Below are 22,680 nucleotides of genomic sequence, written 5' to 3' on the forward strand. Positions count from 1 at the left end.
TTTTATCGCGCGATATAGTTATATGTTTCTTAATATATAATTTCATGTATATATATGAATTGTATATACGATTTATAAGAAATACGAAGTGTGCCTTATGATCAATGTATGTATGTACATATGCACATTTGCATAATATTTAATGCACTTAAGAAATAATACGCGAATTTTTTACTTACTATGTCTGGATTTATTTAAAAAGTATTAATGAGATGTAAATAAATATATATTAAATAAATGTATTGCAGTTTTTACTTTCAATAAAACCTTTAATAATTTCCTTTGACTAAATAACTAATTAGTAATGTATATTATTTGTTATTATTTTTTCTGTTTCAAATAAATAAATGTTAATAGGTTTATTAGCATTTGATACAATAATTATACAAAGAAATACGTTTCAATAATCGAATAAAACCAATTTCATCCTTTATGTAATTTTGTTTCAAACATAATCGTTTTATATATGTTCATTTTATATATATATCTAAACCCTAGAAAGTTTTCTATAACTTCTTAAAACATCTCTCTTTATTCGAAAAGTATTAATAATATAAACAATTAAGTATATTTTTAATTAATTAACTTAATTAATCAAATATGTAATTAAACATACTACAATTCTTACTTCCAGTTGAAATGATAATATTTCCCCCCTTTAGCTAAATAACTATATTAGATATATAGTTATATTTATATATAATCAATATATTTTAATAATTAATTAATTAATTAATTAATTAATAATATATTTATATATAATAAATATATTTTTCTTCTCTGCCTGAAAAAATATATAAATATTAATTGATTTAATTGCATTTATCGTATAATTATACAAATAATACTTTATAAATACTTTATAAATAATTGATGATTTTACCGAGTAGAATCAATTCCTTTTATATAACTTTGTTTAACACAAGATTGATTATTTTACGTTTGTTCGTGTCATAGAACATTTAAAATAAAATAGATAATGTGTTTAATATTTTAAAATAGAATATTTAGAGCATTTATTAAACAAGCTATGATTAAAAAAAATAAAATGAAATAAAAAGAATTTTGCGATCTTTTTATTAAAAAAAAAAAATTAATAGTGCGGTTACTACGCCACAGTGACGTTAAGTGGATGTAGGAAAATACGTAAAACGAGAAGTGGGCGTAGTCACGTGTATTTCTTTTCCCCACCTATGTCTCTATATATTTTATATGTTCTTTTTTTTTCTTCCAGTAGATATCGCGAAGTAAAGGCAATATATACGTGTAAGTATGCGTGCAAATCCAACAAAAAAGAATTAAACAAATATATATAACTCGCTTACGATACGCGCTTGTGATTAAAATGTCGCGCACAATCAATTGTCCGCAATAAAAATATTATATGTATTGCAGCTTACAAAAAAAAACCACTTTGATAAAACAATTATTTCGCTGACATAATATATGTGAGTTTTCAACGTGACGGATCGATCGAGCGGTACTGCAAGCATATATATATATATATGTATAAGTTACATACAGCTTGCGTTGACAGTGCTAGGTCGCGTATTGACATAAGATACGAGCGCTTCGTGTAAGCGATCAGCTGATTTATTCATAATATATAAAACTGTACGTCGGGCTTCCAAGAATATTTAAACGATCGCCTCTCAACTTATGGTTTACAAACAAGTTATTAAAATCACAAGAATCATTAAATTCGGTATGTTTTCTAATATCAGTTTAACATAAATTGCATAAAATCACGTCTCTATTACAGAAAATATAACTATTCTATATACTTTGTGTTATTCATTCTCGAAATTTTACACGCGTAAATGTATCGTGTTCTCTCCGAAATCCTCCAAAATTCCCTGAAATTTTCCCCAATCGACCCGTTTGGATGAAAAAATTTTAAAAGAAAGGAGAGAAAAGAGAAATATTTTATACTTTTGACTAATGTCCGGTTTCTTCGCTTCTAAATAAATTCTCGATAACTTTTTATCCAGCAAATATCTCGCGTTATCGACGAATCGAGTCATTCGACGAATATTTTTATTTGGAAAATAACTATCGAGAGATGTGAATAAACCGGGCATAAATGATGGTCAAATTTCACGTATAACACTATCGGTCGATTTTTCGATATTGGACATTCGATTTTCGACCTTCACTACTGCACACCAGTCCTCTCACGTCTCGCACGCGGTGCGTGCGACGAATATTTCACGCGTACATGCGTCGTGCATGTGCAAGCGTCGCGACAGTTTACTACACGAATCGAAACAAGATGATTTTGACTTTCAATGGACATCGGTAAAGGAGGATTTTGTCGTAAGAATCAAACACATCACGACGTGTCGATGTCGAAATCTCATTTATCGCGTAAAAGTGTTTCGTTCACGAGAGTGCTTCTTGTGAAAGCAACTGCTCTTCCTATATTGTTTCCATTTTTATGTGCGATGTAGCATATTACATTTTACAGACAAATTCCCCTACACCACTTGTCTCAGCACCCCGATAGGCTATATAACTCGTGTGGCTGTTCGAATCTTCGATGAGAATTTTATCGTGCGTTTATTAATATACACTTTTCATATATATTCTTTCTAATTTCTGGGCGAACATTGTCTGGCGTCATGTTACAAGTCAAATAAGCTCTTATGCATCACTAATCGTCTGTTATGAGTGATAATGTAAAGGTAATACTTTTTTGTTTTGTACATTTATGCATGTGTGTAACATGTGTGTGTAAAGCCTTTCTGTAGATAATTATTACGTACCTATATGTTAATGTAAAATAACAAATGTATCTGATATCAGAATTCATAGTTTACGTATTATATTGTAAATTATACTGTAATGTTTTACAATTAAAGACTTTTGGTCTCTTTTCATTCAATTTTACAAAAATGTATGGATCTTTAATACAAAAATGATAAAGAAATTTTCTCATTATTAGACAAAAACATCATATACCTACAATGTGAAAAAAAAAAATGTTTTTTTTCTATATAAAAACTTTATTTCAATTCTTCTTAATTCACTTGAGTACTGTACAAATATGACAAGAATCAAAATAAGAAGAATTAAGATAAGATAAAGAATAGGAATCGATATATCACAGGAAATGTTTAATCATAGATAAGGATATATATTGAAATTGATTGTGGCACTTATCAGAACAAGTAAATGTAAATGAGAAGAATATATTCTCAATATTTGCATCTGTGATACTTGTAACATACATAAAATTCCAGCAATATATTATACTACTATCATCCATGTTATAAGAAAAACAGGATGTATCGTAGTAAATAACAGCAAGCAATGCTTTCATACAATAAGCGTCAGTTTGAATTGGTATCAATTGGTCTTTCTGCAATAACAATCTTATATCTGAACATGTAAGAGAATAAGCTTAAGCATTTAATAAGAATAAGAATAAACTTTTATACTATTAAATAAATTTATATTTTTCCTATTAAATAAATAAATCAATTTTGAGTTTTATTAATGATCATATTAATAATTTTTTTACATTAATCCTTTTTGCATAATATTGCTTAGACAACAAGGCAAATCAGCAGAACAATTATATTTTATTAACATATATTTTGAATATTTTAAATATTATTTTTATGATATTTACAAAAAACAAGAGTAATATAGTAATATACTGTCTTAAGTAAATGAAATAAAATTCAATAGGGGATTATTACATTCTGTGAAAAAGAAAGAAAAATAAAAAGATATGCTTATTTATTCCTAATTAAGTATCGATAATTAATCTTAACCTTATGACATTTTATATTTTACAGAAATTCTTTACATATTGAATTGAATAAACATGAGAATCACGGCGTGCCATTTTCGTCGTTGCATAATAGCAGCACTATCTCTAGCGCTATTATTTTGTGTCTTTCAAGTAATAAGAACAGAATTAGGATTTAATGAACCTGATCTTTCAAATCTAGACAAATTGTGAGTACTCTTTTAATATTTTATCTTATGTTTTTGCTTTAATGTCAAGTTTATATATTTTTCATCTTATAATTTTTATCAAACAATTTCAGAGTACACATATCACAATTAATCAAAGAGTCAGAACAGTCTTATGTGAGGTATGTATACAATAATCTGTTTTGAAGTAGCGAGGCAATAATATTTAAATTTTATATAACAGTCTTATTTTATATAATTTAACAGCTGCTGAACAATATATAATTGCAGCATATGATACCTTATATATTTTATCATTCGCAGTTGTCATATTATTTATGGCTATTTATTATTTGTTTAATATATTTTTGCAGAGAAGGTGTTGCGTGCAAATTACCTCAATTAAATATCTCTAGTCCAGAAATAATGAAATTTATATATGATGTGCCATCTTTATCATGTGGACCTGAAGATTGGGTCACAGTGGAAGGTTCAAGACTTATTATTACTAATAAAGCAAAAACGAAGCATGGACGAATAACATGCATATTCAGTGGTAAGTAAAAGAAGATTGTATTTTTTAATGTAGATAAAATGTTCTGTATATATTAGTATTAGTAAAAATATATATTATTTCAATTACTAATATTTAATATATGAAATTACTCACTTTTACTCTAAATAATATATGTGATACACATTATTTTTTTTTTTTTTCAGAAATTATCAGAACAGATGATTACAATATAAAATTATTAGATGATATACAAGCTGACGATTTCTACACTTTGAAGGACAGCGATTTTGCAAACGTTAGGTGCAAATCACAAAATGGAGATGTGTTAGTTAATTTGTTTAATTAATTTTTACAAACGTTTTCGTTTACATCACTGATGATGAATATGCTTAGGTGGCGTAGTGTACTCGCCGGAGTAAAATACGATCCGTACATCGAGCAGCAACATAATTGGGACACTGTGCCGGGCTTGAAATTAAACGTGCTTATGTTCGGCTTCGATTCACTGTCGCGAAATACGTTCATTCGTAAACTACCAAGAACTTATCATTTTATAAAACAACAATTGGATGCTCTAGTGTTAGAAGGATACAATATCGTAGGAGATGGTACACCACAAGCGCTTATCCCAATTTTAACTGGCAAGATCGAACTTGAATTACCTGAAACGCGAAAACGGATGGGTCACAAAGCGTATTACGTCAATGTGTATCCTATGATATGGAATAAATATAAGGAACACGGATACATAACGGGTTTTATGGAAGATGTACCACATATCGGAACGTTTACGTATCGCTTGAAAGGATTCGACGAACAACCAACTCATCATTACATGCGCACGTATTATCTAGCTGCTTCTCCGTACTTTAAAACATATAACAAATTTTGTATAGCTGGCATCCCGCGTCATATGGTAAGTATAAAAATAAAACGTTGTGTCAATTTTTATTAATAAGATAAAAGATCGAAGAAATGTCATCTAATTGCTAATTTAATTATTTTTATATAGGTGATGATGAATTATATAAAAACGATATTTAATACATATAAAAAGCAACCAAAATTTGTATTTGGATTTCATGGCGAACTTTCTCACGACTCTTATAACGATATCGGGGTGGTGGATAACGATGTATTTTCTTGGATAAAAGACCTCCACGATCATGGGCATTTAAACAATACCGTTTTGATTTTGATGAGTGATCATGGACACAGGTCTGAATATTATATATATCTATATATATAAATGTCATTCTATGCCATTTACTGATTGTACAATCTTTCATACATATACCGGCTATTTGATATGCCTATGAGCAAGTATGTTATTTTTGTTTTACAGATTTGCAGACATTCGTAATACTCTCCAAGGTAAGCAAGAGGAAAGATTGCCGTTTTTCTCTTTCATTTTTCCATCGTGGTTTAAGCAAGCCCATCCACAAGCTTATGCAAACTTTGTATACAATACACAATACTTAACATCACCGTTTGACGTACACAAGACATTGGAAAACATACTTAACTTTGATGTCCCAAAAGATGGAGATCGTCATCAAAGAGCCATCAGCTTATTTGATAAGGTAAGTTAGTACAATAATGCGCCTAATTACATTTTTATATACACATACATATGAACGCATATTTTATATGTACATATGTACATGTATGTTCTATAAACGTAAAATTGAGATTAAATTTGAAAATCTTATATTTCATGATTTATTACTTATATTGACATATTTTAATTTTTGTTGCAACTAATTTCGAATAAGATATCTAAAATTCCAATGATTTTTTCAATATATTGCTTGCGTATATTTATATATTTATAAAAATAAGAAGGAAAGTCGAAATTTAATAAACTTTTCCTTATATTTTTTAATATTTTAATAAGAAGACAATTCCTATAATATAGAAGACTAAACTGCAAAAAGTGATACTCCTTTGTTGGTAACTAGAACTTCTAGGTCGGTATTCATAGTCAGTTCTTATATTTAAGACCGTCTTAAGCATAATCTTAAGATGTCCTAAACCAATCATAGAGCCATATTAGCATCTTAAAACATTACTTAAGACGATCTTGAAATAAGAACTGAATGAATACCTGTCCTAGTATCTTCTAACTTCAATAACACATGATATCTACAAAAATATCGAAATAGATTAACTAATCTTTGCAAGTATCAGAGATTATAAATAAAATCATAATCACTATCAGTATAAAGTAACGACGTGAAGCGGATGGATAATTTTTATTTGCGCGAATTTTGGAAAAGTGAATTAACCGAGAACTGCGTCGTGCGTCTGCAACAATGCAAGACCTAAATAACACTAATGAATAATACGCCTCAGATCGGAACATTCCCACTACTTCCTGCCACTTCTCACTATTTCCTGCTACTCTTTTATTACTTCCTGCGATTAATTGCAAATTATTTACTAATATTAGAATCACAAAGATGCTTCATAAAGATGTTTTTTTAGTTTCTTATACTAAACGAAGTGCAATCCTTTATTTTTTTAAATTGTTTAAATTGTTATTTGTTAAACGTGATGCTCTTTAGGTGCCCCTAAATAGAACGTGCGCGGATGCATTCATAGAGCCACATTGGTGTGCTTGTCTTGGATGGAAAGAAATTTCAATCGACGATATGAACGTTGTTGCCGCTGCCAATTATTTTGTTCAATATCTTAATGGTTACACTGTGGATCATCATGACATATGTGCGATATTATATTTAGACAAGATCTTATGGGCTGCTAAGCTCATACCTACCAAAGGTATAGCATGCAACAGAAGATACATTATTATTAAATGTACTATAAAAAAAGCTAATGTATTTATGACATTTGACAGGTTTATTAAATTTTCGAAAGTCTGGAGATCAAGACGGTTTCATAGGTGATTTTAGTGCCAAAACCCAAGTAGCAACGGAGATTTATCAATTAAAGGTGAGAACAGTGCCGGGTGATGCGCTATTCGAAGTTAGCATTACTCACAATCTCGTGGAAAATACTTTCCATGTTAAGGTAAGTTTAGGAACCAATTCATAACTAACAAAAGTACAAGTATATTTTACAATGAATACATATTATAATCTGCATTATAGATCTCCGATGTTAGCAGAATTAATATGTATGGATCTCAAGCGAGATGCGTGGAAAACTCGCTGTTTCATTTACGCAAATACTGCTATTGCAAAGGATAAGGAGCTAAGTGTCTATGTATAGTCTAGTTTTAAACATTGTAGATAGGAATGCAACATCAAAACATAAATCAAAGAAAGTGATAATTTTAATTATACAACGCAAAAAATGTTATTTAATTTTAAATAAAAGTACTGTGACTTAATATTTTTTATGCTATACAGAGTTTCCTGTGTTAGATTGGTATAATTTCATTGTGTGTGATATATTATATTGTTAGACTTTATTTAAATTATTATACATACCGACGAATTTAGTTAAATGAATTATCAAAAGAATATCATGTGGCACATATCATTCATAAAATTTATCTCATAAAAGAGATTCCTAAAAGAGAATCATTGCTTTAAATTCTTCATGTATATAAATTAATTAGAAATTATATTTTATTAATCTTTTATCAAATGTATAATATGTTTAACGATTTTATTTTTTCAATTAACGGACTGTCTAATAATAATAATATATGAAAAATGGTTCTATTTATATATTTACAAAAAAGAAAGATTTACGCACACATGTTCGAGCAAAATACTGATAAGCGTTTTGAAGTTATTAAACACAGCATTTTTATATATGATAAGAATACAGCATATATATACATATATATATATAATATAACTTCTATGAATATTATGATGATATATATTTTGCAAGAAATTATTTAATATATGCAAGAAGGGCAATAATAAAATTAATATATATAGCAGTATTAAGCGCCAAGAAATTTACATTGTAAATGTTTCAGTTATGTTTATATTTAATTGGATGAAATATAATTTCCACTAAATAATATTAGAATGTAATATAAATTAATCCAGATGAATTAAATCCATGTAATAGCAGTTTATATATATATATATTATTTTGGCCACGAATTGAATGGCTTGTATGTATATAATTTATATATATAAATTATATGCGTTCTAATCAAATAATACTTTCTACACACGACATAATAAGAAAATTGTATTTATATATAAATTATATTACATATATAGAAAAAGTGCAGATAAGAATAATTATGAATATAATTAAGCTGACAATTGATAATTTATAATTTATAATTGAATAAATTATCTTGTATGAAATACAAATATAGTATACTATATTGATATTGATTGTCATAAATCATTTTATATAAACTATTATGTTTATAAGACTATTACGCAGATATATTGTACTAGGACCATACTAGTGAAATATACTATCTGTCTAACACGAATTAAGCAAATGTGCATAAGAGAAATAATAAGTATGATATATTTAAAATAGAGTGAAATATATATAATGTAATCGGATTCAGTCCACAGGACAATACCCGCCATACTGATGTACAAAGGATGTGATTTCGCGAGAATCAGCGTCTATCAATAGAAACGCAATATTTTGCCTGTTACTAGAATTAGATGGAAAATAATCTTGCCCTTTGCTATCCTTAGCAATTACTTCTAATATCAAAGTACTTACGAATAAATTATTCGAGGTACTTTGTTTCTGCACCCTAGAAGAATCAGTATTATATTTCTCGTCCTATATTTCGTTGAAAACAAATTTAATATAAATATTCTAATAACCTTACAAGATCCTTATAGATACTTTTAGTAACATCTAGATATGGTTCTAACGTATCCTCAAATTGGCATAATATTCCGCCAAGAACGAGCATTTGAAGAATTCGAAACACAAATTCATTTCTTTCCTCTCTCGAATACAGATTATATTCTTCCGATTCCTCGTCTAAAAGCATCTAAATAAGAATATGTATACATTAGAAAAATTTCTGATACACAACATATATACCTCTTCGAGTTTGCTATGTAAGATTATTTAAACACATTTCGATAAACTTTCTGTAACTTTAATAAATTTTAGTTAAACAATGTGAAATATCACAATACAGTTTATTTCTAATAAAAGTGTCTTACACCATGTAAATTATCAGACACCAAAAATTCCTCTATTTGCATATCATATTTTTTACAGATCGTTCCTGAACCATGAATTATCCCATTACTTGGATCCTTCAATTTATTAAAGAAAGACATACATAAGACGGAACATGGCACTTGCTTTATCTCCACGCTCGACGCTTGTATACCTAACAGCAGAAATCTCTTCATTTGACTGATTGATTTATAAAAAAATTGATTTATAGAAAAAGCTATAACAGATTTGTTGAAGATTACAAATATATTAATATCTAATATACCTTGCTTTACCCAGGTATTGCCCTGTTTAGACAGTAATACTTTCGCAACGGAGTCGTCTTTAAAAAATGCCTACAAATTTATAAATTCCTAAATAAACAACATAGACATATCATTGAATAAATCAATAAATATATAATTTCTAAAAATTTTTTCCCCATAGTTAGAAATTAAGTTAATTCGAATATTTGATATACAACAAAAAGATTAATTTTGATGTCGATTCTGCCACCTTTGTTTTAATACCATATTTGAAGAAAATTCAATTTTGATTTTTCATTAAAATATCCGGAATTATTATTTTTGTTTATTAAAACAAAACATAAAACTTACATCAGCCAGCTGATATTTGTGATACTGTTGAAATTGTTCGTTGAATGAAAAATTCTGAATAACAAAGTTTCCTTTTAAACCCCTACGAAATAAAATAATAAAATAATTTTTAACACGTTTGAAAATAATTATCACTACTTTTTATCGAGGGAATATAAAGTATTCACTTTAATTAAAAAAATTAAACATCTCTACGATATAAAAATTGTATTATATTAAAATAAATATTAGTATTACCATTTGCAAAGATACTCTTGCGAATTTCTATCATTAATTCTGATATAAGTTTTCTCTTTCAATGGCACAAACGTGAATTTCGGATCAATCTCCATTTTTATATAATACTTTTGTCATCACTATGGAAATAATAAATAGACGCTTACGCACGCCCGTACAATTTATCACAAATATGAAATAAAATCTTAAAATAATATGAGATAATTTCTAATTATAAGCATGTTCTTTAAAATGCACACTATAAAAATTTAAATGAACATGCGGAGAAGCAGAATTCTCTCTCTGTACTCTATAATCATTTTTCTCTATTCTCTTTACGTATCTTTGCCTTGTTGAAAAAAAATCAAATTATTTTTCCAATTTTACAAGAATATTCGATGAAAGATTTTAATTATGGTTTTGATTATACTTTCTGGTATTGATTTTTAACATTGATAAATATACATATAATGACGTGTTTTAGTGTTCTCAGTAGATAATAGCAGAGAGAAGATAATACTGATAAAATATATAAAGTCCGCGAAACGATCATGCCTAATCAACGTCAGCGTCAGCTCGTTTTATCGAAGAAAGAATTGAAAAAAATCAATGGAAGAAGATTTTCAAAGTATATAAAATGTTCTCTTCCTTTTTCTTTTTTCCCTTCCTTTAGACAGTTTCGTAAACATTTCTGGTGCGTGAAACATTCAATTCACATACCGGTTAACCTTTTAGTGTATGACCTATTGGAAACACTGGACAAAAACAAATATGCATGCCTAAAAAGTATATCCTTCATAATATTCATATAATTAATGTTAATTTTTTATATTTTATTTTACATTATATTTGGTATTCAGTTTTTTAATTTCGATACTCAAGATACATGAATTTGTAAATTTTAGAATAGTAAAAGAGAATTACATCCTGCATATTATCCAGATAATATTTCAGTCGTATTCAGAAAAATTATATGTATTGTCACCATATTTTTTTTAATAATTATAATTTTGCAAGCCTTAATCATGAGACAAAATTCTGCCTAAGAATCATACTGCGAATAATATTAGTTAAAATATAAAAGAACAAGAAATATGGAACAAAGAATTAAACAAGTATATTTTAGGCCAGAAGAATCTTCCGATGTGGGACTTATTTATCCTGGCTATGATACAGCTTTCAAACTGTTGCTATCGGCAAGATTTTGTTCCGCTATATGGAGTCACATAACAGATTGTGATGAAACATACAATTACTGGGAACCGGTGAATTCATAATATAATTTAATATTATAAATATGCACTATTCTATTTTAAAAATTATTATAATTTTTTTAAGCTACACATTATATTTGTTACATTAGGAATTAATTTTCATTTTAATCAAAATATCAAAGATGTACAGTTAATTCTTTCAAAAAACATATCATTATGAATGGAATAGATAAATTTTATTCTTTAATTTTTCATATATATTTTTATATAATACACCATCTATATTATCTTCTGAATTGTTTCAGAGTCATTACTTGCTCTATGGAACAGGCCAGCAAACATGGGAATATAGTCCTGAATATGCCTTACGTTCATATATGTACCTATTAATTCACATGGTACCAGCAAAAGTTTATCATTATTTATTGGAACCAAATCCTGTGCTAGTTTTCTATTTTATACGATGCTTCCTGTCAGTGGGTTGTGCATTATGTGAAGTATACTTTTACAAGTATGTTTTGACTTTTTATAAAGATAAAACTAGATAATATCTATATGGTGTATGAGTTATGATTGCAGAGCAAATTTTAATGTTACTTTACAACTTGTAATCTCTTATATTTTTCAGAAATGTCTGTCGCGAATTTGGGGTTCATGTAGCAAGGCTTACGTTAGCATTTCTTACTCTCAGCTCCGGAATGTATATTTCTAGTGCTGCATTTTTACCATCGTCTTTTTCAATGTAAGAATTAGTTGCAAGATAAGAAATATATATATATATGAATTTTGATATACAATTTATCTATATTACATTGATGTTTGTCACAGGTATGTAAGTACTGTCGCTACAGCAGCTTGGTATGCTCGCCAGTATGAATTGGCTATTTTTGCTACTGCCATTTCTTCGTTACTTGGATGGCCATTTGCTGCATTACTCGGGTAATTGTATACTAATGTAAATGATATATATTGAAATGATGATAGAGTGAAAACTTTATTTCTTTTGTCTCACTTTCTAGTCTTCCTATTGCCATTGAAATATTAATACATAGGCGAGAATGGAGCAAATTTATAAAGTGGGTTATTATATCAGCTATTGTAATTGGAGTACCAACAGTATGGGTGGATTCCTTATACTTCGGCAAATTTGTCGCCGCGCCAATAAACATTATATTGTACAATGTTTTCACCAATCATGGACCTAATCTTTATGGCACTGAACCATTCAGTTATTATTTTATTAATGGATTCTTGAATTTCAACTTCGTCTTTATCGGCGCATTACTTGCACCCTTGGGTTTAGTAAGAATTTTTTCAGTTCATATTTTACATATATAGAATACCTTGAAAATCGCGCACTTTTTATAAACTACAAATTTTCTTTAATAAAATGTAATTAATATTTTCTCCAAAATTTAATCCAAAAGATTTGATGTGAATATTATATTTTTACAGAACTCTTTTACTATTATGATACCTTGATACTAAATCAAATTTATTTATAATTGACAATCGAATAAACAAAACATTAATTGTTCAGATCTCTAAAATTTTATTTAAATCGTTTATCATTGAACGAAAGAAAGTGCGCGACAGTTGCAACACCTTGTGTAACGTATGGTATGTTTTAACACTATTTTAATTACTATCTTATATAGTTTTTAGTATGGTTGATCGTGCCAGCGCGGCCAAGAGATCGTTTATGCCTGTCTTATTGGTATTCACTGGCGCCTTTATATCTGTGGATGTTCGTGTTCTTCCTTCAACCGCACAAAGTATGTATAAAAAATAATATTGACATTATTATATTATATTACATTATTAAGAAAAGAATGGATACATATTTAAATAATATATTTGTGTATTCTTGAAAAATATTGAAAATTCTTTTGTTTGCAATATTTAGATTCAAATGTGTGTGCTTCTATTTTATTCCTTAATATTACAAATGCATTGATTTATAAAACAGAAAACTAAGAAATTAACGACATAAATGTGTCAACAGGAGGAACGGTTCTTGTTTCCAGTATATCCTATGATTTGTTTGGCAGGCGCTATAGCAGTGGATATTGTACAAAAGTTATATTTTTTTGTTAGAACGAAATTCAATTCATCACATATCAGTTGTCACTACTTACAATATACTACACACATTACCATTCTGGCGATACTAATGAGTGGCCTCTTGGGATTGTCAAGATCGTTGGCGATATATAAAGGTTTTATATATCTCATATATCTTTTATGATATATATTACAATTATTTTTTATTTAAATAACAATTTATATCGCTAATAATTTATACAACTAATATTACTTAACGTATAATAAAGTTTATTTGTTTATTATATTAGGATATTACGCTCCTATAGAAATTATGTTTGAAGCTAACAAGCTTGGAACAGAAGGCGAGGTACCCAACGACGTTAATATAAATTTCTGTATCGGGAAAGAGTGGCATCGCTTTCCTAGCAGTTTTTTCTTTCCTTCCAATAAGTGAGTTCAAAAATTAGCTCTGAATTAATTAAAGAATATATTCTTTTCTAATTCTTCTACATATTACAATGCACTGATATATTTTGCATTAATCTAATACAATTTTATTATTCTTATATACAATGTTGGACTCTTTTTAGTTGGAAGTTACAATACTTGAGCTCTGAATTTAAAGGACAATTACCGCAACCTTTTTTAGATCATGAAAATGCGACGAGTGTAATTCAAGCACATTTTAATGATATGAATAAAGAGGAATCATCCCGTTATGTAAGTACTTATTTCATAATAAGATATTACAAATTATTAAATTTTATAGTTATATCAATACTTTATCACTACTTCTCTTTCTCTCTTTTGCTTTTAGTTTAATTTAGATAAGTGCCATTTTCTGTTAGATCTGGATATAGGAACTGAAACAGCCTTAGAACCGAATTATTCTCGCCTAAGCGATCAATTTATTATTATAAAATCTTCAAAATTCTTAGATGCATCAAAGTAAGTTCAACAATTTTATTCGTATATTCAATATCTGACAATTGTAATTAAAATTTTTACATTTAACATAATCTAATATCATTTATGTTACAGATCGCATCCACTTTTCAGAGCTTTCTACATTCCATTTATATCTTATAAATTTTGTACATATGGCTCATATAATTTATTACAAAGTAATAAGTTTAAATCTTTGCTGTCCTTGAAACAGAAAAATTCTAAGCTCTCTTAAACAAAGAACAAGATTTTGTCAAAAAAGTGATTTTTGTTATTTTATGATAAAGTACATTTAATAATGTATATATTGCGTATATAAAGATAAATTAATTTTAGTTAAAGATTTTGATTCAAAATTTTATTTAACATTTGCAAACGATAGAATTAATAGAATACAATAAATTTATCAATTTTATTAATGGAATTTTCTTGCAATTTCTCTTTTAATGGTTTTAATATTTTACTTTATCAGTTTCTAGTGGTACATCAAAAATAACTATTTTTGTAGCATAAAGTTTATAATCTATATGGAACTTTATAAATCTTTAAAGTTATTAAATTTTGAACTGTATAGATATATTTAATTTATAGTATTTGTTAATATAACTACGATAAACGATACATATAGCATGGTAATTATAAGCAGTCTGTTGAAAATCATGACACATAAATTATAATTGTAAATTGCAAAATTATTTATATATTAGAAAGATAATTAGATTATATTGATATGAGTATATGTAAATATATGCGCGCATGATGTACATATTTCTATAAACACTTCAGTAGTCATTAACACAAATCTATTCTAATTAAAATATAAAGAGAGCTCATAAATTTATTTATCCTCTAAAATTAAAATATGCTATTCTGAATAGATATGTAAATATAGAACCCATAGAGAAATAAATCTAAAAAATAAAGATAAGTTGACATAATGTCAATTTATTTAAACTTACCTAACCTTAACTAAACGTGTATACTCCGCATGCGCAGCATGAGTAAATAAATAAGTAGTATATAAGCAAAAATGAGAAAGAGCGAAACTCCCTCCCTGTCGGAGTCTCTCCCCGCTATCCCAGAATCAGATGTTTATATCAGCTACATAAATCAGAGCATCTTATTTAGCATTGTCTAGCATGCCTGACTCACATGCATCGATCATGTAGGTGTAGTACAATCGCCGCCTGCCAGTCGTTAAATGTGCGTGAACAGTCAAGTAGGTGTCAATCATACAGGGAAAATCGACAAATTGTCATTTGTGACGCGGAAATGGCAGCAGAAATTGACGGCGAACATTCGCATCCGCAATGTATCAAATTGCCGCCGGCTGTCGAGATATTCGCCAATCTGAAAAATGCGCAAACATTCGCCATAGACATCGGTATGTTATACAATCAGAACCAAATGATCCTTTCGGGATTGCATCTTCTTCAGTTTGGCTTCTTAAGATTAACTCTTGCATCATCATCTTTTATCTCGTTGCACTAGTTTAAACTGTCATAAAATAAATCTAATTATCTACTACGTCTCCGTTTATTGTGTAACATAATACCTGTTAATATAAGTATCATGTTATATGTTAGACAATTATCAGTTACTTATTGCTTGCCCTTCAAAAAAAGTAAATAAATATTTTCATACTATATGTATTATACAAATTTAATGTATATTATTTCAGGATTGTCATTAACAAAAATTGCCTATTATTCAACGATAAATTATCGCAAGGCACTTTATGAGGATGCAGAAGGTTTAGGAAATAGTGGAGAACGAGCATATAAAGTATTTGAGGGTAGCAGACTACACTTTGTTAAGTTTGAAACAAGATATATTGAGAATTGCTTAGATTTTGTCAAAAAAAATTTAGTAGATGTTGAACGCTTTCATGGGAAAAGCATTAAAGTAACCGGAGGTGGAGCATTTAAATATACTCCTTTGCTGCAAGAGAAATTAGGATTATTGTAAGTATTATTATATTTCAAATTTTGCTTAAAATATAAATCTTAAATTCTTTAAAATTTTGGAATTTTTTTTATGGATTTAATTAAATTTTTAATATGGATATTAAAAGTAAATCTTAGAAATAGTATCTTGTTATATATAATATATATTTAATTTAACATTGTTCAACTTATAATATACAACATATGAAACTCTCAACATCATGTTTACTGATTGATAAGATAAAATTTTAGAGTTGACAAGGAGGATGAGATAGATTGTCTGATAAAAGGCTGTAATTTCTTACTTAAAAATATACCATGCGAAGCTTTTGAATATCATCGTCATGAAAATCCAGAGTATAAGTTTCAAAAAGCTGAACCTAACATATTTCCATATTTGCTAGTTAACGTTGGCAGTGGCGTCAGTATTCTTAAAGTAAGTAATAGATATTTAATAAATTTGTGTTTATAATAAATAAATGAACTTTCAAGAGTCTTTTTAATTTTTATAGGTAGAGTCAGATGAAGTATTTGAAAGAGTCGGAGGTACAGCTACAGGAGGAGGTACATTTTGGGGATTAGGATCATTACTGACAAAAAAAAAGGTATAGAATTTATAATATCTTAAATTTCTATTCCCATTATTTCTTTTTATTACTGTTAAACAATTGCACATTGATTAATATATTATTTGAATGTATCTTTTTATTTTTAATTTTTACAAATCTGCTCAAAATGAAATTTTATGGTAAAATGAATTATTTCATTATATAAAAAGATTCTGCTCCACTTTAGTACTCCATTGAGTCATGTGAATTATATATATAGACATATGTATTAAAACAATGACTTTAAAAACACCCTGCTAGGACTTTGATGAATTGCTGCAACTTGCAGAACGAGGAGATCACCGTAATGTAGATATGTTAGTAAAAGATATTTATGGAGGCGATTATTCCTCCCAAGGTTTACCTGGAGAGCTTATTGCATCATCTTTTGGCAAAGCAGTGGCTTGTGGTAAGCAAAAATATATATAAGCGTTATATGGTTAAATGGTTATTGTCAAAAATGCATTCTCTCAAAATATGTATTTAAATAATATCATAAACAATGACAATTATTTCTACATCAAATCATTATAATAAGTTCTTAGTTATTATTATCTAATTAGAGTGAAAGAAATTAAAATATGCATGGGCTAATTTATATTAGTTATATTAATATATAACATTTCAGGACAGCCACAATTTTCTGAAGCTGATCTCGCAAGGAGTTTGTTGCTCACCATCAGTAATGATATTGGGCACATTGCTAGTTTATATGCGACCGTATACAATATGGATAAGGTTTATTTTGGTGGTTATTTCCTTCGTAACCATCCATTATCGATGCATACCATTTCATACTCCATCAAATACTGGTCTCACGTTAGTCTCTACATTTGCTTCTCTCCATGCTTTACAATGTGTCTTTTTTTTCTTTTTTTTTTTGGAGCGTAATTATATCTTTTTTAATTAAATCATTTTTATATTTAATTATTACACATTTTACAATTATTATACATTTTTAAATTAGCAAAAGATTATAATAAAATGCAGGCTCTTTGAAAAATATATGTTTCTATATATTTATGTTGCTGTCACATATCCATTATCTAGGGTAAGGTAAAGCCTCTCTTTCTTCGCCATGAAGGTTACCTTGGTGCGATTGGAGCATATTTGTATGGCACTGAACAATCAGACAAATACAGTTGGCTGGAAAATTATGCCGGGTCATCAGGTTTTAAGGATTCCGTGCCAACTGATCTCGGAATGAAGATAGATCAGTTGGAAATTGATCAAGCAGAATATGCTGTTACATTCTGTCCGCTATTGAAAGATCCCGCATCTTACAATCCTGATACTACAGATCTCGCTCAGGATAAGGAGGCCAGGTATGAGAGATTATTCAATTATTTTTAAAAATTACGATTATGCAAACCTAAATAATAAAATATTTATGTTTAGAGATTATTGGTTACAATGTTTTGAAGAGTCCGTGGATAAATTTGTGTCAAGAGCTATTCACAGTCAACCGCATAGTCCGACGGCAAAGGATAGAGGATCAAAACTTAAAGAAAAGTACATTAATAGGTTACATTATCTTCATACGCAACCAGTGTAAGTTTTTCATCATAAGAAATACTAATAATAGATAAATTAATTACATATGTATATATGCGAACTAAATTGTATAATTTTTAACTTGTAGTGCATATGGGGCACTTACAGTTAGAATATTACTGGATACTATTGAGCATTGTATGAAGGAATTTGATTTTCCAGATCCATATTTACATGTAAGTGATGTCTTTTAAATTACGTTTTTTAAATTATTAAAACAAAATTTATATATTATACCATACTGGCTTATTTGTAGCAAAAAAAGAAAGAGAACGAGGAAGCTTTAAGACATCTACATAATCGCATAACGACTTTAGATAAGTTAGAAGGTGCAGAAAGAATAAGAGCTTTGATCCTCGGTGTTCTGAGTGGTAATATATTTGATTGGGGTGCAAAAGATGTTGCAAAATTATTGGAAACCAATGATTTTGGCTTTGAAGAAGCTCAAGCAAAAATTCCAGGTAAACTATTATTTTTAAGTAAAAAATCAGTATTGCAATCACTCTCGACTACTATAACTGTATCTTTCAATATATTTTGTCTGGCTTTGTGTTATTTTAATAAAACTCTATAAATAATTCTGTTGTAAAAACAGGTAGACCATGGTTAGAGGATGACTTAGATGATTGGATATATAGATTACAGAATGGACAATCTCACAAATGCGCAGCCATTTTTGTAGACAACAGTGGTGTAGATATAATTCTTGGAATTTTGCCGTTTGCGCGAGATTTATTGCAACGAGGAACTAAAGTTAGTTCTATTAACATTAATCGTACTTGAATCAATCTTTCTGAAAATATCGGACTACTTTTACAAACTAATTTATTAAATAATTAATAGAAAAAATTATTTTTTATTATGTTAAAATTTTTTGTGTGTATATTTTTAGGTAATATTATGCGCTAATTCTTTGCCAGCTCTGAATGATGTAACATATCCCGAGTTGGTTGTAATGTTACGGGATGCCGCAAAAATTTGTAATGTTATCAAACAGGCTTTAGAAGATAATACACTTATTGCTATGGAAACTGCACAAGCAGGTCCTTGTTTAGATCTCAGGTATGTATTTTTAAATATCAAATATACAATTACAATTATAAGCAATTATATATATATTTTTTTTTAATAGAAGAAAGCTATTTTATAACTCCCCCAATTTTGTAATATTCACTGATATTTTAATATTAATAATATATAATATTATTTTATTATTTAATAGTCGTCTAAATTTGGATCTATGTCTTGCAATGGTGAAGCATAATGTGGATCTTATAGTCATCGAAGGTATGGGTAGAACCTTACATACAAATTTTCACGCCAAAATGAAGTGCGAGTGCCTAAAATTGGCTGTTGTAAAAAATCGGTGGCTGGCGCTTCGCTTAGGCGGTGATATGTATGCTGTGATATGCAAATATGAGCAACCATCGAAAATTAAGATATATGATATTGGAATAAAATCTTCTTCGGAAAGGATAAAAGACGGTTGTCCGTCAAAATGTACAGGGCAGACAACGGAAATTTGCAAATGCGACAATTCTAACAATAGAAATACAAGTAAAGTGTTAATGTAAAATAAACAATACAAGTATTTCTAGATTAGTAATTAATACGAACATTGCCTTCCTTAAGAAAAAGAGAAAAAATAAAGACAGTTATATATGCAAATACGCTTAAAAATATTAAGTCTACACTGATGTTAGGAAACAAATATACAGATCGAACATTGTGAGATTTGTCAGATAATCATAATTATAATATAAGATATTATTGAATATAAAATAATTTTATTAGATCATGATCTGTTAAGAAAGTTCACTTTTTTAATTTTTTATTACAGTGATTATCATATGTTTGTTTCAGTTATAACTTATATTACTGATATGTTGTCTTTATTGACAAATTATATGATTAGTCTTCTTATTATTTGTAAAAAGCCTGTTAGTATTAATTTTCAAATTTTAATTTTTTAACAATAAGCTGTGAGATCTGAACTTTTGTATATCTCATTAACTGACTACATGAATCTAGAAAAAGCATTCTTTTTTATTATTATTTTAAACATCTATATATATTATAAATAAAATCAAAATTTTTCGAAAAAACAATTGTAAAATATTTTATATTTATGTAGGAGAAATTATTTGATAATTTTCTTATTATAAATGATCTAAATTAACAATTTAGTGTAATGCGATATCAAATTTCATCCAATTATAAAAAGTTTAAAATTATTTATTTCATTTTTTTACAGCGTTATTAGAGATATTAATATGAATAAGCACATATGTGTTTGTACTGATATAAAGAATTAAAATCGTTATAAAAATAATGGCTTAAGACAATAAAATTATTTTCCATATATAATTTTCAGTTGCCATAATTATTGCAAAAAATATTTTATAACACATTGCAGTGTGTGTAGAAAAATCTTTGCAATATACATATGAAATGTTACATAGTATACTTGATACTATTTTTCTTTATTATTTATTACTATAGAGAACTTACTATATCGAAAATCGACTCATTAATTTATGATGATAGTGACGATTTTACATCTAATTTGAATTAATAAAGAAAAAAATAAATTTAGTATTATTCAGTATTTATATTATTAATACGTCCCAAATCAGACTAATTTTTGAATTAGAAAGTTAATCTGTTAATTTCAATATTTGCTAAATAGAGATTGAAAATTTCTATTGAAAATTCCGTCAGTTAAAATACATACATCACAGTGACTGAGCGAAATGAATGCGTTACATGATTTTATAATAAGATAATTTAATACCTTGAAATTGATGTGTGTGACATTTGTAAAATTAATATATTTAACCATCTCTATATATATGTAATCAAATGTACATATATATTAAAATGATAATAATAATTAATAATTAATCTATACTGTAAATGTAATTGATTTTTGTGTACATTGTGAGCTGAGTAATCTAAAATTTGTATGCTATAAATATAAAGTATTTATGAAACGTATTTATACTCTTTTTCCTTAAATATATTTTGACATCTAAAAAGAGAGAGAGAGAAATATTCATGCCTATGAAATTTTATGTTGTAATCATTATTTTACAAGTATGTAAGACTCAAGAATTAATTTCATTCTAATCTCTTAATGACGCTCACTATTATACTAATATATATATATAATGCAATATGTTTATTATTATTAAAATTCTCTTTAAAATTATAATTTTTTCCTTAATTTTCTATAAAGATATGATTTTTTTTATGATAATGCTTTTTGCAGATAATATTATCTTTAATATTAAATATGTTTGTAAAATAATTATTCATGAAACAAAATAACATAATATTTTCTCATCGGTATTTTGCGTGTTGAGAAATATATTATACATACGATATATTCGTAAAAATAAATTTTATTTCTATTTTGTTGTCACTTTTTCAATAGAAAAACTTGAAGAAGTATCGATTATATACATTATATACGGTAATATAAAAATTAAAAGGTATCTCTAATTTAGCAATATTATTTCCTAGCTACAGCAATATATTTTTATTTTCATAATAGACTTACACTTGTAAAAAATGCAAATATGATTTTAATGGTAGGCTTTGTTGTCAACATCAAAACATTGGTTAAAATATTTTTTTTTCATTGATTTTAATCTAGAAGCAATTAAAAAATAAATTCTTTTATAGAACGTTAGATGCGTTCCGAGAGTGACAAAAAAAAAGAATCTAATTTAATATTCTTTCGATTAATATTTGAAATTTTAGGAGTATTTTATAAGAGATGAAAGGTTTTTTTATCTATTTAAATATAATGATAGAAAAATTAATAAAATTTGTAGTATTTTTGTATCAATAAACTCTAACTACAATCATTTTGATCTCATTTGAAAGATAATTTAATACCGAACAAAATGACCTATACACATGAGTCCACAAATGCTTCTTTAAAAAGTTAGC

General features: G+C 27.6%; 4 protein-coding genes across 12 annotated transcripts; 3 read left to right on the top strand and 1 right to left on the bottom strand.

Moving 5' to 3' along the window:
- The first annotated feature begins 1,251 nt into the window (after positions 1 to 1,251).
- LOC138945177 (uncharacterized) lies at positions 1,252 to 9,476 on the top strand. Of its 9 annotated transcripts, none has more exons than XM_070316519.1 (12): positions 1,491 to 1,705; positions 2,451 to 2,684; positions 3,804 to 3,966; positions 4,059 to 4,106; positions 4,299 to 4,480; positions 4,645 to 4,765; positions 4,835 to 5,357; positions 5,454 to 5,659; positions 5,787 to 6,024; positions 7,009 to 7,225; positions 7,302 to 7,474; positions 7,555 to 9,476. In XM_070316519.1, exons 3-12 carry the CDS (start codon positions 3,833 to 3,835, stop codon positions 7,651 to 7,653), a joined length of 1,941 nt encoding a protein of 646 aa, XP_070172620.1. In that variant the 5' UTR covers positions 1,491 to 1,705; positions 2,451 to 2,684; positions 3,804 to 3,832; the 3' UTR covers positions 7,654 to 9,476. The 9 variants fall into 9 exon arrangements, with proteins under 9 accessions (XP_070172654.1, XP_070172620.1, XP_070172636.1 ...); XM_070316535.1 differs by having other exon boundaries at positions 2,468 to 2,684; XM_070316527.1 differs by lacking the exon at positions 1,491 to 1,705 and adding an exon at positions 1,774 to 2,316 and having other exon boundaries at positions 2,468 to 2,684.
- On the bottom strand, positions 8,857 to 10,526 carry LOC138945212 (cilia- and flagella-associated protein 300). The gene is made up of 6 exons (XM_070316579.1): positions 10,432 to 10,526; positions 10,195 to 10,276; positions 9,864 to 9,933; positions 9,580 to 9,752; positions 9,229 to 9,401; positions 8,857 to 9,155 (listed from the first exon to the last, which is right to left on the bottom strand). Exons 1-6 carry the CDS (start codon positions 10,524 to 10,526, stop codon positions 8,954 to 8,956), a joined length of 795 nt encoding a protein of 264 aa, XP_070172680.1. The 3' UTR covers positions 8,857 to 8,953.
- Positions 10,527 to 10,922: 396 nt separating this feature from the next.
- Positions 10,923 to 15,485, top strand: Alg9 (alpha-1,2-mannosyltransferase Alg9). Its single transcript, XM_070304762.1, has 12 exons — positions 10,923 to 11,038; positions 11,537 to 11,675; positions 11,930 to 12,135; positions 12,253 to 12,366; positions 12,453 to 12,563; positions 12,644 to 12,926; positions 13,283 to 13,399; positions 13,630 to 13,843; positions 13,979 to 14,120; positions 14,261 to 14,390; positions 14,488 to 14,618; positions 14,712 to 15,485. The coding sequence occupies exons 1-12, from the start codon at positions 10,962 to 10,964 to the stop codon at positions 14,848 to 14,850; spliced, it is 1,803 nt and encodes a 600-aa protein (XP_070160863.1). The 5' UTR covers positions 10,923 to 10,961; the 3' UTR covers positions 14,851 to 15,485.
- Positions 15,486 to 15,642: 157 nt separating this feature from the next.
- Positions 15,643 to 21,001, top strand: LOC138945221 (4'-phosphopantetheine phosphatase). The gene is given in 14 exon segments (XM_070316591.1): positions 15,643 to 15,999; positions 16,297 to 16,579; positions 16,814 to 16,997; positions 17,074 to 17,166; positions 17,431 to 17,578; positions 17,798 to 17,988; positions 18,220 to 18,494; positions 18,568 to 18,720; positions 18,812 to 18,899; positions 18,980 to 19,184; positions 19,319 to 19,476; positions 19,616 to 19,785; positions 19,946 to 20,219; positions 20,222 to 21,001. Coding segments are annotated over 14 exon segments (2,499 nt in total). The 5' UTR covers positions 15,643 to 15,767; the 3' UTR covers positions 20,267 to 21,001.
- The last annotated feature ends 1,679 nt before the right edge of the window (positions 21,002 to 22,680 follow it).

Source organism: Polyergus mexicanus, unplaced genomic scaffold, assembly GCF_030449975.1.
Source record: "Polyergus mexicanus isolate NDT 795.1 unplaced genomic scaffold, iyPolMexi1.0 SCAF_1, whole genome shotgun sequence".
In the NCBI taxonomy this organism is placed as follows: domain Eukaryota; kingdom Metazoa; phylum Arthropoda; class Insecta; order Hymenoptera; family Formicidae; genus Polyergus; species Polyergus mexicanus.

Coding starts and splice junctions, on each gene's coding strand:
- LOC138945177 (XM_070316553.1), top strand. CDS start 3,833: ATGAGAATCACGGCGTGCCATTTTCGTCGTTGCATAATAGCAGCACTA. Junction 4,481..4,644: donor AATAACATGCATATTCAGTG/GTAAGTAAAAGA, acceptor TTTTTTTTTCAG/AAATTATCAGAACAGATGAT. Junction 5,358..5,453: donor CTGGCATCCCGCGTCATATG/GTAAGTATAAAA, acceptor ATTTTTATATAG/GTGATGATGAATTATATAAA.
- LOC138945212 (XM_070316579.1), bottom strand. CDS start 10,526: ATGGAGATTGATCCGAAATTCACGTTTGTGCCATTGAAAGAGAAAACT. Junction 9,402..9,579: donor TGTCTGATAATTTACATGGT/GTAAGACACTTT, acceptor ATTCTTATTTAG/ATGCTTTTAGACGAGGAATC. Junction 9,156..9,228: donor ATCTATAAGGATCTTGTAAG/GTTATTAGAATA, acceptor TGATTCTTCTAG/GGTGCAGAAACAAAGTACCT.
- Alg9 (XM_070304762.1), top strand. CDS start 10,962: ATGCCTAATCAACGTCAGCGTCAGCTCGTTTTATCGAAGAAAGAATTG. Junction 12,136..12,252: donor TGTGAAGTATACTTTTACAA/GTATGTTTTGAC, acceptor TATATTTTTCAG/AAATGTCTGTCGCGAATTTG. Junction 14,619..14,711: donor AAATTCTTAGATGCATCAAA/GTAAGTTCAACA, acceptor TTTATGTTACAG/ATCGCATCCACTTTTCAGAG.